This window comes from Saccoglossus kowalevskii, chromosome 16, assembly GCF_978046115.1.
Source record: "Saccoglossus kowalevskii chromosome 16, keSacKowa6.1, whole genome shotgun sequence".
NCBI lineage: Eukaryota > Metazoa > Hemichordata > Enteropneusta > Harrimaniidae > Saccoglossus > Saccoglossus kowalevskii.
Genome location: NC_140656.1, coordinates 22934331 through 22948481, shown reverse-complemented (window position 1 = coordinate 22948481; position 14151 = coordinate 22934331). Strand labels below are relative to the sequence as shown.

At 34.6% G+C, this 14151-nt stretch overlaps 1 protein-coding gene and 1 long non-coding RNA gene across 9 annotated transcripts in view; one reads left to right on the top strand and one right to left on the bottom strand.

Annotated features, from left to right (window-relative positions):
* LOC146733761 (uncharacterized) overlaps positions 1–14151 on the bottom strand; it is a 52483-nt gene that overhangs the window by 1089 nt on the left and 37243 nt on the right. The window lies entirely within an intron of this gene.
* LOC100376400 (RIMS-binding protein 2-like) overlaps positions 1555–14151 on the top strand; it is a 133941-nt gene continuing 121344 nt past the window's right edge. For 7 of the 8 annotated variants that reach the window (XM_085491231.1, XM_085491230.1, XM_085491227.1 and 4 more), the window contains exon 1: positions 1558–2927. In XM_085491231.1, coding sequence (XP_085347357.1) covers positions 2052–2927 — 876 coding nt within the window. In that variant the 5' untranslated portion in view covers positions 1558–2051. Of the gene's footprint in view, positions 2928–14151 lie in introns of all 8 variants that reach the window. The other variant, XM_085491229.1, reaches the window with a different exon arrangement.

The window sequence follows — 14151 nt, the reverse complement described above, 5'->3', positions numbered from 1 at the left end:
CAGCGCCCAATACTTAAATTGCATTCGTTTATCAGCCTTTCGTCGCCGCGCCACCAACGTTAACTAATTAAAATCTATTCGTTTATCTTTCAATGTCAGACAGTGTAATAGCGCCGCCAATGGTCGTATTGTGAACTCCCTTTGTTTTGTAATGAAATACTTCGCTGGTTCCCGGCGTCTTTTGCAAAGGGCGCCGGGGACCAGCGAAAAAATATATCCTGCAAGCTATTCGTGTTCCTATAAATCGCGCCCTCAAGTGATGGAATGCTTCAGTGACGTCAACATGACGTATATGGATGAAGTCAATGTTGTTCAATTCGACTACTGACTTTGGTTGTGTAGTCGTTCGTAGTTTAGAATACAGTCTAATCTCTCAAACAGATAAACTTCATTTATGGACGACTGCAGATAAAAACAACCTTTGTATGTCCAATTTCACGTCATAGAAGCGACTCGTCCTAGAGGGCGCGCTTTATAGGAAAGATGTATACAAATGATACGCTAACCTGAAACATGGACCCGCAAGGATCACCCATACGGGCTTGCTCATAACCAATTTTCTATTCACTTTTTCCCAATTATTTTACATTAAAGAAGATTTGTTATTTTTCTTCACTCTTTATTAACGACAATTTATTTTTCTCATAAAATCCGCCACTTGCTCATTTTTCAAAAGCAGAATCTCTGAAGCGTGACACTCTAGACAGAAGTACAATAACTTCGGTATAACAACCCAGAGTTTCGTGCTCGCTTTAGGGGCTTCGCCGTGAATTGACAACCCTAGTAGAAAATCACATAAGCCGTTTTGCTCCGGAAACTCCATTATATAGTCATTAGACATTTCTCAATAGATTGATTAAGGATACTAAGTTCATTGCACCGGGAACGAATAAATATGCGTTTGAGTATATAAGCCTGAAACCACGTCTTCAGTACAATTTAAAGTGTTCCGAACCACATCTAACTTTTTAATTGAATAACCATATGTGGTTGAACATGGAGAGGGGTAGATTTAGAATAAAATCTGCACAGAGAAACTTACAGAGACATATTTTGCTACCTCTCCCGCTCAAACGATTTCGAACCCGCTTATCCGTAGTTCCTCATATCACTGTTGTTCATCCCTATCTTCGCGCGGAAAACATTATACCTTGAAATTCTATATATGTTTTTTTTTATATAAATGTGGTGTTTCATTTCTGTAATTTTCTCTGTCTGGTTTTTGTTTTCATTTTTTTTTGTGTCTAAATGTATCACCTCGAGTATGATGATTGCAATAAGCTTTCTCTAGTTTGTCCCTTCCAAGTTGCCATTAGGTGCCCTTCACTATTAATTAATCTAAATGTTAACAACGTGGCTTCATAAATTTATTTGTTTACGTGTGGTATCTAATAATAGTCAGTCTACGAATAGATTTCAAATACGCCGCAGTTGTAAACGCAAATTTAAAACAATGTACCACCGCGGTATCAGCCTGTGGTTGCTGGTAGCGCACCGTACAAACTAGTATTATGCAAATTAGTTTAATGTCGTCATCAGGTCAAAGTGCAAGCCCAGTGAAGTAATTGCACTCAATGGCGTCCAACTTTGCCTGTTGCCGTTCAACTTTCGAGTTTGGATTTACGCTTTATGTATTGTCATCCTAGCTCTGCAGCATCGGAACTCGGTACTGTTCAGCCATTGGATAGCGGCACCACGTACATGCTGTGGCTCAGTCACCGCAATTCGTTGAAATCGGCGATCTAGAACGCCGAAAGTCACCGTGCCGTTGTTTGCATGTCACCGGTCATTGAGTTTTCAGTTGATTTTGGCTCGAAGTATGTGCCCAGGTGATTGGATGTTTGTGTATCCCTCCACTATACAGTGTATTTTCGAAATGGCTTTCAACGATACCAATATGGGGTGAACACTGTATAATTTGCAACGCACAATTTCGCCGATGTGATTGTATATATGTTACTAATAGAATCTGTTGTAGGTAGGTAGTGTACGTACACGTTCCAGTCTGTTGTTGTTAGTCTTGTTTATGTTCGTGACCATCCGTTTAAGAAATGTCACATTCCGTGTCATCCAAATCTTTGGAGAATGGCCATTACAGTACTCCGACAAGGGGATCCCCGTCCAGTGTCAACATGAAAAAGGCCAACGAGGATTTAAAAAGGAGGTTGAACAAAATGCGGTTGGAGCTAGAGTCCGAAAGAACTAGGAATAAAATGGTGTATAAGGAAAAAGTGGAAGCAGTAAAAGCCGTGCGAGACCAGTTAGAGAAAGAGAAGGACAAAGCTGTTGAGGCGACTAGTATAAAACTGCTTTCTGAAAAACATGTGGAGTTACAAAAACTCAGGGAAAAAATGGCACAGGAAAAAGACAGTGCATTGAGGCAAGTATTGCAATACAAGGAGGAAGAGTTAAGGTTACTAAAGTTGAAATTCCAACAGGAGAAGGAGGATAGCGTCCGTGTTGTCCAGGAAACGACCAGGGAGCAGTTGGCCAATCAGCTGCAAGGTGCAACTAGTGATTTAGAGAAGAGGTTGATGAAGGAACTAAAATCTTTAAAAGTAGCAAAGGAAAAAGCGGAGGAACAGTACGAGATAAAATGTCAGAGTGAGCAGGAAAAGATTGAGGATATACGTCGCTTGTGTGTGCACCATGAAGCAGAAAAGGAACGGATATTAAAAGCTAAAAAAGATGAAATTAAAATCGTTAACGATCTCCAAAGTGTGCGGGATATGCTACGGAGAAAGGACCAGGAAATTGAGGAGCGAGAACAACTTGCCAAAAAAATTCAAATTGAAAAAGATTTACTGGAGGCAGAGCTCCATCGGTATAAACAAATGGAAAAAAATGACAAACTTAATTATTCGTTAACTTCCACGCCAAAACGTGCCTTACATACGTCTGGTGATGAAACCTACATTGATCCAACGGTAAGTGTCATTTAATTATCATTTCAACATTGCATTTTTCATTTGTCACAATATTAACAGTAGCCCAAGACACACAAACTATAAAGTCTTGTCCGAGGGCTATAATTTTTTCAAATGTAGTAACTACCGGGTAGTTGCCCAAATTAATAATAACTAGAAATGTAAAAAAAAAATGACATTTTGTTGTTTTTACATAAACCATTATGTGGTCAAAGTTTTGAACAAATTGAACAAATTGGCATGGTGATAATTACTAGTAAACCTGATGAACTACCCAATATTACCACAGGCCTACCAACTCTTAGAATAGGCATGAAAGGTATTAACGTTAATACCTTCCATGGAATAGGTAGCCCGTTAGATGTTTAGGGGATAATGTTAATTTTGAGTCCTGAGCATAGACAATTAATCAGTAGATCCAGGCATTAGATTTGGTGTCATGTCTCAGGAAAAATTGGCAAATTAAAAACACCCAGGTGCTGTAAATACTAATATGCTGATTATTATGACACCTGTGAAATTACAACTGGCTGGTTCAACCAATAGGAAGGATTTAACACCCTTTTCTCTTTCTAGCTGTATTTTCTCTTCAAAGGTGACAGGTGGTTTATAATTTGAACATACCAAAATGACAGTTTTTACCACATTTTTTTTCATACATTTGAACCCCAACTGAATATTTTAGAAAAAAACTTGCTCCTGGCTTCTGACCATGGGTTTAATAGTACCTGTATAGAAATGCACACCAGGTTCATTTGGAGATGTTTCACATATTTATAGAGAGCATCATGGTCAACATCACATGTGGCTATAAGGTAAATATCGGCAAATGCTTAGGGTTCAATGTGACAGCGATGAGTTGGGCAACAAACTTGTTGATGACCTTGATGTCATTCTTTTATGGCAGGACTGTACTATGACCTTTTATGTCAATTTCATATATAAATAGAAAACTACCTTTGATCAAAGATCCTAGAGAAAGACGAGTGCTTTTAATACTAATGTTCCAATGATAATCCAACATCCTCTGAATACTCTGCAAACATTTATTTGACCCCCATTATTTCATGAGCTTTTTAGCCGCAGAGATCTACTGGTACTTTACAATACACTCTTAGAGTAACTCAAGAAGTTTTAACAACAAAGAAATAAAACCTATAAGCTAGTGGTGGTCGCACAGGAATGAGGTTTCAATTACGTGCATACCTGGTATATATATTTAGATTTTATACTATTCCATGCAACTGTGCTGGTAGTTTAGATGAGTCAGAATTTAGTATTAAATGTTATATTCAAATAGTAAACTTGCAAACACTCAGTGCTGTTCTTGGTGGGTGTGGGGGATCTGTCATTGTTTAGTTTTTTTGCTTGAACTGCTATTGTACTCGTGTTGTCTTTCAGAAACTGAGATACTGAATTTCCTTATTTCGTAGCGTGTGCGCTTTTGTACATGACCAATGTGTCTGTGTTTAAAATAAGTTGTTTTTAATAGACTAGTTACAATATGTGCAACTTTTGGTTTATACACGGTTACTAAAAAAGAAGTAACAATGGTTTATAGATAGATAACTAGATATTTTATTTGACACAAAATTTAGTTTGAATGAAATAACATACAATAAATCATTATGGTCAAGAAAAAAAAAGACTAAGGAGTAGAAATAAAATAAATAAATTTTCCCAAGCAATTGACAATGAAGCTATCTTTACTGCCTTGAATTTCTCAAGAGTTGATAACTTGCAAATGTTGTCATCATAAATTGCTAATTCAGCTTCAAATTTAGTACGAGCTTGTACAAACTGACTATTTTTACATGTGAGTACGGTAATACATGAAATTCATCTTCAATATTGTGTTACTTTGTAGGTATGCACTATTATTGGAGTTGTGCGTTAAAAAAAAGCAAATACGATGTACATATACTAGCAGATAGTGCTATAAACTATTACCATCAACAGTTACTATATTTTCTGTCTAATTTTGTGTTTTAAATTAAAGAACTGCATAGAAAGGGGATAAAAAAAAAGTTCATAGTTTTGTTTTAGGTGAGACTTGTCTTGTTGTTGTCTTGAAAGTCATGTTTTTTTTTTATTGACGGCATATATTGGTCGGTTACTACTAAGAGTAAGGGCTGATTTATTCTGCAGTGTTAATTCATTAGGAGTAGCTATTCAAAAATAAGGTTATTTACTGAAACTTCAAAAGGCTTGGTGCCTAATCCAGATTGTTAAAGATTGTTTCTTTTTATGAATGGTTAGATATACATGGCGTTGAAAAAAAGGCATCACCAAAACGTATTCAATTCCACGTCCACTATTTGTACACTGTATTTGGCAGTTGGACGATAATAGGAGATTGTTTGCAACTAAACAAAAGATTGTTGATGCGTTGATTATTGTCACTTTCTTTGGTTGAAGTATAACAATAGGGAATTGTTTGTAAGAAGAAAAAACAATAGCTCAGTGGCATGTTGATTTTGAGTGAACTATAGACTATATAACTGTAGACCTATATTGGTATTTGAGTGAACTGAACCATTTGATACCTTGATAAGAATTTGTAGGCTGTATGTTCACGACTTATACACTGGTATTTTCTATTATTTTATTTGAGTAAACACGGCATTGTGTTCATGATTATGCTTTTCAGTCGGTAGATTCATAGACAGGGCAAGCGTTTTTAATGATAGCATTGGGTGCAACTTACTGAAGGGAAAATACCAACCGCTCTGTCTGTGATAATAAAGATTTCAAATGAAGTCACTGAACAGTGTGGACTTATTAACGATATGTCAACCGGAACTTTGCCAAGCATAATACATCCAACTGTTTTTTTTTTTAATCAAAACCGTCATCCAGTTCATCGTGATACGTTTTCTTTACTTGTGTAAGTCTTACAATAAAACTGTTTGGTTTCTGTAAACACTACGAGACTCGCTTCTGAATGCTTTGAGTTTTTTTTTTCAGTAGCTCGCATTTCCTGTCGTTACATGCTGTTTAATCGTTAGTTCCGCAGTTGTGCTCTCAATAGAAGGCATAGATATTATAATTGTGAATCTGAATTAAAGTTTTAGGTTGATCTAATTATGAATTTATTTGTACATGTAAAGAATCAAGGTTAAACTACTAGTGGTGGTCTAGTATGTAGCACAGCATGCCCACCGTCCTGTTCATTAAAGGTAGGCTAGGTAGCAACATTGTAGCAATGTGGTACTGTCCAATACATTTTAAAGACTACGTATGAACATATTATCAAAATTAACACAGCTAATATTGTTAATGAGTACTCCATAAAATGAGAGACGAAGAATTATAGTGCCGTATATATGTCATATTGTTGAAAAGGAGATATGTTAATCGGATGATGTAATGGTGGTAGTATATTTTGCACATACATGTATTTCTATAATTTCGTTATTAATTTTGAATTGAAATTGGTTCACATCGCTTCCAGGTCTAAATATGGGAAAACTGATGTGGATTTATTTGTTAAATTAATTTTGATTAATAAGATGACAGATGCATAATGGGGTGAAGAGGTGCACAATTTGGCGATGGGTGCATAATGGGGTGACATGTACATAATGAGGGTGAAGGTACATAGTGAGCGTAATGTGCATAATGGGATCGATGAAGAGGTGCATAATAAGGTGCAGGGTTCAATATGGAGTTGAGAGTTGTAATGAGGTGATGGGACAGGGTGCAAAATGGCTGTCATGTGTTTTGCCATGGATAACTTTGTAGTTACAACACATGTGACGGAATATTTTGTCAACTCCTGATAAAGATCATTGGGGCAGTTAACGTTTTGTGCCATAGTTCACGTAATCAATTAGTGGTCTTTTATGTATAGATGGCAGCTAGTACAGCTGTTCAACTTCTGTTGATTATCTTAATTTACTGATACATGTAATATGAAAACAAATTAGGTTAGAGTATCGGCATTACATCGTGTGTATATATCATGTGCCCTCTTAAGCGTGATCTGAATAGTGGTAATAAATATCTGTATGTTTATGGGGAGTTATGAATATTATTTTCAATATTTTTGATACATGTACTGTAGTAAAACACGTATAATGAATAATAGCATAAACAAAATTGTTTTTGCAGTATCATTCCACATGAATTAATAGTATCAAAAGGATCCTGTATATACCATTTAAGTTTTTGCTATAGGATCAAATTTTGCTGTAATCACTCTGTCTTCGTTCAACATTTTTTCACCAAAGTTTGGTGTAATATTTTGTTTTTTTTTAATGAAAAATTAATGTAAATGCATTAATTTTTCCCTGGGTTTAATCCATTTTGCTATTTTTCTGATACATGAAATGTACTTAATGTTAAATTCTTCTGGACATTTAAACTTACAATAAAACTCATTGCTTTACTTGCAAATTGATGAAAAAAAAACAATGAAACGTAAGATGAAAAATGAAATAATTAACATTTTTACAGTACAGTATAGTACTGTTCATGTCTACATTTGTACCCCTGTAAGTAGCACATGGGCTTTCTAATTTTAGAAATTGAAAAAATAATTAAATTAAAGATCCATTCTGAAACAATTGGTTGATTGGTTTATGATAGACTTACTGATATGTGGGAGGAGTGCATATTTTTAGAATTGTCGCTCAATACAATAGATTTAGGCATCTAAATTTAAATACACATGTTGAACACAACTACCGAAGGTGTTGCAATAAATGTCACTGAACCCACTTAATAACAATTAGTGTTGTAGTTGCAAATAGTCTTGTTGTTAGGTGGATATGATCTCATTGTCCGGTACTATGCGGTGATATTTTGTGGACAATGGTTCAAAGTCGCATAATGCCAGGTTTTGTGGATATAGATACAATGTACGAGTTCTAAGTAAAGTGATAAGAAGTTATTTTATTGTCAATTAACTCCATTTTCACTTTATTTTTAGTTGTTTGAATTTATTTATTTTTACATTATAATTTGCATGCAACTCAGTGAAAATAAAATATACATAACAAACTTTATTCGTCTATGTTGAGAAATCTATATAATTGAATTCCCTATTTTAAACTGCTTGTTTTTCCAATCAAACTGAGTGTTTGATCTACTTTAAAGGTGAATATCACCCACACACACTGACCTGACCCGACCCTGGAAAATGTACCTTTAATTTAGCTGAATTTCACTTTCACATATAAGTTACGATGTACTGTAAAACCATTTATTTTCACTGACATTTAATTTCACTATCTATGTTTTGAGCATGCTGGGTATTTACTTTGTTTCAATTGCACAAATTTGTCAAGGAAACAACAAGTTTTATTGTTATTTTACATGTTCATGAAGATTTAATTTAGCGGATTTTTCTTGTCAGCGAAAATAGCAAAATTGAAACCCAGCGAATTGTTAATGCATTTACAGTAGTTGCGTTCACGCACAGCTCCTTAGCACGGGCTAAGATATCAAATTCCTTAGCCCGTGCTAAGAAAACGTGCGTGAACGCTTAGCACGGGCTAAGGAATGCTAAGTACGGGTTAAATCTGATCCGAATTTAAGACGCGGTCTAGACCTTAGCTCGGGCTAACGAAGTATGCGCGAACGCTTAGCCCAGGGCTAAGCGCCCTCTGCGACGACCTTTGGGTGTGAAAATTGTCCCATGTTCGTATAACGACACTATTCCACCAGTCATTACTCCGCGCTCACTTCCACACTAATCGAATCACTGTAGTAGAGCGTACAGCAGCTCCAATCGTAGACAAAATAAATTTGGTTCGCTGTCTACGACATGCATTAATAAAATGCTGTATTCTGTTACGCCCGTTGTATACTGTTTATGTGCATCCAAATAAGTGGTCCGTCTTCTCTCGCGTTCCTGTGCACGTCGCTTCAAAATTAGAACGAAACATGCCAGCAGCAGAAATAGAACCTCGCGCGTGTCATCCATTTTTCGTTCGTAAATAGCGGCTTACCAAAGGTCACCGACTAATGGCAGCCCTTAGCCCGTGCTAACAACTGGACCTCCCTGTGCGTGGACGCAATTGGGTCTAGCCGAAATGCAAATATGCTAGATAAGCCTAAATCAGCTTAAATCTTAGCCTGTATTTCGTGTAACGTGAACACAACTAGTAATAGTGCAAATAAATCTAATGCAAAAGTAGATTACTGTAGAAAACTTTATTTTAGTTGGAATTATTGCCCTATGACAGGGATAATTTTCAATTTTACACATAAATTTTTGCAATTTTGCAATGTTTTTGAACTTTAATGACAACTGGTTACTTTTTGGGGGGTAATAAATGAAATTCTCATATATAGCGAGTGAATTGTACCCCCAGAAAGTACCAGGATGTGTGACCTTTATGAGGTCAAATACGAGGCTTGATCATCTGGCAAACCATCAGGGCATAAAATGAATGTAGAATACTGTAAAATACTTATTTTCGCTTGGAAATGTCTTTTCAGCGAAGATTATTTCACAGTATTATACTATGATTTACCATTGCATACAAGACTTGATCAAAATATTTGCATAAAATATGAAGAAAATATGTAAGTTTATTTTATGAAATGGTGAATCACCAACAACTTCAAAGATCGTTTATATATCCATCCTTGATTATTGGTTTTACGAATGTAATCTTGCATATCGTGGCAGATTAATTTCAGTGATTCAATTATTGCACAGCCTGTTTTGAAAATTTATGAATCAATAAATACTACCGATATATTTGATGTTGAAAATTGGTATCAGATTTTGGACCAGACTTGTTCACACGAGTACTTGCAATTAGCAGAAAAAAATGTCAGGAAAGACTACAGCTACAAAGACCCTCTTGCTAAAAAAAAGTCATTAGTAGTACGGGGGTAGTTGTTTGGTGGAAGCTTTTGATTAAAACTATATTTTGATGTATGGTGTGAGTTGCAGCTACAGGTGTGAGTTTATCAATAGGTGCATTCCCAGATATGGAAATAGACTACTGGTATGTACATTACAGTACTGTGAAATAATTTATTTTAGCTGGAATTAATTTTTGCTGAAAAGACATTTTGGGTGTTTTGTATGGAATTTATTTTCACTGATTTTTGGGGAGTTGAATGTGAAATATAAGAAAAAAGGTATATTCGCTAGATTTTATTTTCACGGAAGCATCCCTTCAGTGAAAATCAATTCTAAGTGAAAATAAAGTATTCTACAGTACATTACAGTACTTGAAATTTACACAGTACATGTATCTCAACAAGCACAGGAGGACTGCAGTGCTAAATTTGTTACCAAATTTAGTAGTAGCCAAGCTGAACTACCGTATTATAGAAATTTACAAAAAAATTACAATTTTATTTTACATAAACCTGTGTCTTCAAAGCTAAGGATGTCTTACACGAATAGAACAATACAATATTTATTTTTCACATTTCTTACATGGATACTAAACCTGATCGACTACCAAATACTAACTATCAACTCTTAAAGGGGAGCCTTCCAAGCCCAGGGACACTATTGTTTATGTTATTTACAAAGTTAATCTTTCTTTTGTTATCCATTGTAATTTTAATCCAGAAAGTAAATTTGTTGTGAGATTAGGCTCACCTGGAAGTGCTCCTTTAATATTGTATAACAAGCTTATAAAAAAATGTTTAACTTTTTCAATACCAGACTTGCTCGCCTAAATTTTTCTACAATTTTTTTTTTATTTTATTCAAAATTTCTGGACATGAATCTAAATTTTGGAGCCAACAGACACAATTGGAGTAAATTTTCAGTTTTTACTCACAAAAATTTTTGTCCTAATCTTCTGAAAAAAAGTGCAGACTATAAACTGGACATTTTGTGATCAAAAGAGAAAACTGGTGGTTAAAAGGTTCAATGGAAAGCCCAAATCCAAAGTGTACACAACACAGACAGTATAGATCCATGATGACACTTCGCAAAGAGCTTATCAAAAATCTGAATGCATTGTGTTATATAAGATGACATAAAACACACTCTATTGAATATTAAGTGATTATTTGGGTGAATTGCTGAGCAGACACTAACTTGAAATAATCAGTTGTTGTGTCAGCAAGGTCAACACAGATGACAATAATCTATTGTTGTAAGGCTCATGGCCATTCAAAAGAACTAGCTTTCAGATTCTCACTGGTTAATAAAGTCAGTGTTTTTTTTAACCAATAATACTTATGTATAATTAATTTAATATATTTGATTTGGAGGTATAGCTATATCTATTTTAGCTTGCTCAGAAATTTATGTTGTATTTATTTTTTAATAAACATGAAATTCTAAAATGCAAAGTACTGTAAATACTTTATTTTCGCTTGGAATTATAAATTTTCGCTGAAGAAATGATTCAGTGAAAATAAAATTCAGCGAATATATCTTTTTTTCCATATTTTACATTCAACTTGTCAAAAATCAGTGAAAAATAAATTCCATACAAAACACTCAAAATGTCTTTTCAGCGAAAATTAATTCCAGCTAAAATAAAGTATTTTACAGTATGACAAATTTGTAATAGTAAATCATCTTTACTTAATAGGTGACTAATCATATTAATATGTCAGGTTCTGAATTACCACCAAAATGACTTACATGTACATGTTTACCTGAAAGCAATACCTTCACATACAATACTCTGAAAGTGTACTTTTAGCAAACATGCTATTATAAAGTAAAATAAATTAGCCCAAAGCAAATTTTAGTGATGAGCATTGCTATACGGCAGTAGGAGTATGACCTGACTGTGTTCAAATTTATTCTGTGAACATCATTTGCATTTGTAATATGTTTATTTCTTCTTAAGATATCATTAATCAGAATTAAGGGCTGACCACCTGTCCTAGCTGCACAGGTGATTGTCAGAATTGATCGTCTGTACTTGTATGTAGACAAACAATTAATGTTTCAACTCACTTGTCAAGAATGGAGTTTCACAGGTTACAAGTTTTGAGAACAAATTGTTTTTAATTATTTTTATTGCAGTGAAATTAACCATGAAATAACTAATGTGGTATTTTTTGTAATCAGAAATGGACCAGTAATTGCATTGTTGATACTATCGGTACTTTAAATCTTTGTGCGTTTAAAAATGTTTTCCAGGATGAAATGTCATGGAAGTTACTGGGATGTCCAACTACATGTACAAATAAAAATTGTTAACAGTCTGCATCTTCCATGGAATTCCTTAGCCTGAAACTGTATCACTTTTTTTTTGTGCTCACTTCTATTTATTGCTTAGAATATTAAGGATTTTTAAAACTTTTGATATCTTGTTTTGTGGATCATATTTTAAACTGACACACATTTTATTTGTGTTACCGCAGTGTGTTCTTAGAAGTAAAAAATTATATGACCTAAAAAACAATGAAGGAAATCTTTATGCAGTGAATCCAGGGGTCGAAATTAAGGACCGTCCATTTGTCCTAGACTAGACTGTCCTAGTCTTTACCTGCGACAGGTAACTAAACAAATTTCCTGTCCCTGTGGATAAACGAATAAAATACCAAATTTGTACCTAATGGGAAAGTTCCAAGTTACTAATGTCCAGATAATTTCTGAGTACCTTTAACTTATAAGATGATTATGAGCCATAAATTAAAATTCTATTTTAAATAAATATACATGTATATTTCAATTTATCTTACTAGGGACAGGTACATGTACATTATCAATTAGGACAGGCACTTTTATTCACCAACCTGTTCAATGGACAGGCATCTTTAATTTCAAACTTAGGAATCTATTAACTAACACCATATCAGACTTGACGTGGATGTGACCTACAATTAAACATGCAATGTCAATCATGAGAAATAATGCATTTCATGTACTAACATGTTTTACAAATGCCAATAGACATTTTCTATTCAAATTTAGAGGCATAACGTTTCTGCAGATTGTCTTGCATTACCTCCAGAACGTGCTGGCAAGCTGTCACACCATATCCTTATCGTAACTTTCGTCAAATTTGAATTACGAAATTAGCATATTATTTTCATTTCTGTTTGACAGCAAGTTTGATGACTGACGTAATTTCAAATGTCTTTCAACTCGAGTAAATCATATTATTTTATCAATGAATAGAAATATTGAAATAAAAATTTCCATTTTTGACTCCGACTACATCACTTGGGGGTCTGTGGCTCAATTTCCTCTTTTCTTTGTTCCGGCATATTAGCAGGGAAAATAAGGTTGTTATGGATCATTGTAAAGTTATTACAGGGATGCCTACAAGACCAGAAAGTACTTATGCAGAAATTATATTACCCCTCAACTCAATGATGTACGGGAAAAATACCTCATCCATGTCCTGATTTGAGAATTGCTAGAAGTAAATATGTACTCTAGTTTTAATAGGTCCACTGTTTACTCTTTCACATGCTTCAGTAGAATTGGGCGAAGAACAGATTTTTAATTTTTTATGGTAAAATCATGACATTTTTTGCAGTAAAAATTTTATTGTAGATCTTTATGCTTTGACTTTGTATAATTTATTCTTCCTTGAATAGCAACAAATTCTAATAATAGCAAAAGATTTACCTGTACAGTATCTGCAAGCTCTTTTAGAAGTTCATTTCAATCATTATATAGCTGCATGTGAGCCAAAACAAATATATAAAGTACCAAACATGTACTGATTTATTTTTTGTTATTTTTTTTATTTGGAGACTACCTGTACATGTAGTACATATACTAGTACATAAATATGTACCCGTAAAATCTGTATTAGAAGTCGCATCTCTGATAGAAGTCGCACCCATTTTTTTGAATAATTGATAACCAAAAATTCATCTTTTCTCATAAGTGTAGATGCTCTAGTAGAAACCATATCCCCTCTGTTGCATTGTACTATTTTAATAGAAACCGCGGCTTCTTATACAGATTTTACAGTATATGTACTTGTATGTTGGAGACATTGTTAATGGTCTTCCTGCTATGTGTTGCTCCCCCTTTTAGATAAGACTGAATCTGACTCGTTTTGTGCTGTATGTACCGCATGTCACTATCGCCTTTTATCTGACATTCCATATTTGATTCCTGCTTCCCAGTTTTAACTTGCTAGATATAAATTTCACTCTCTCCTCTATGTGTAACGCCACATCCTAAGAACTAGATTACTAGTTCATTGCCCTAGTTTCAATTTTCCCTGATTACCCTGCAAGCGGCTCAGATGCCTATGAACATGATGCAGTCTCTCCATGCAACGGCATCATTGTCCTCAGTGTCTATTTGTTAGATGGT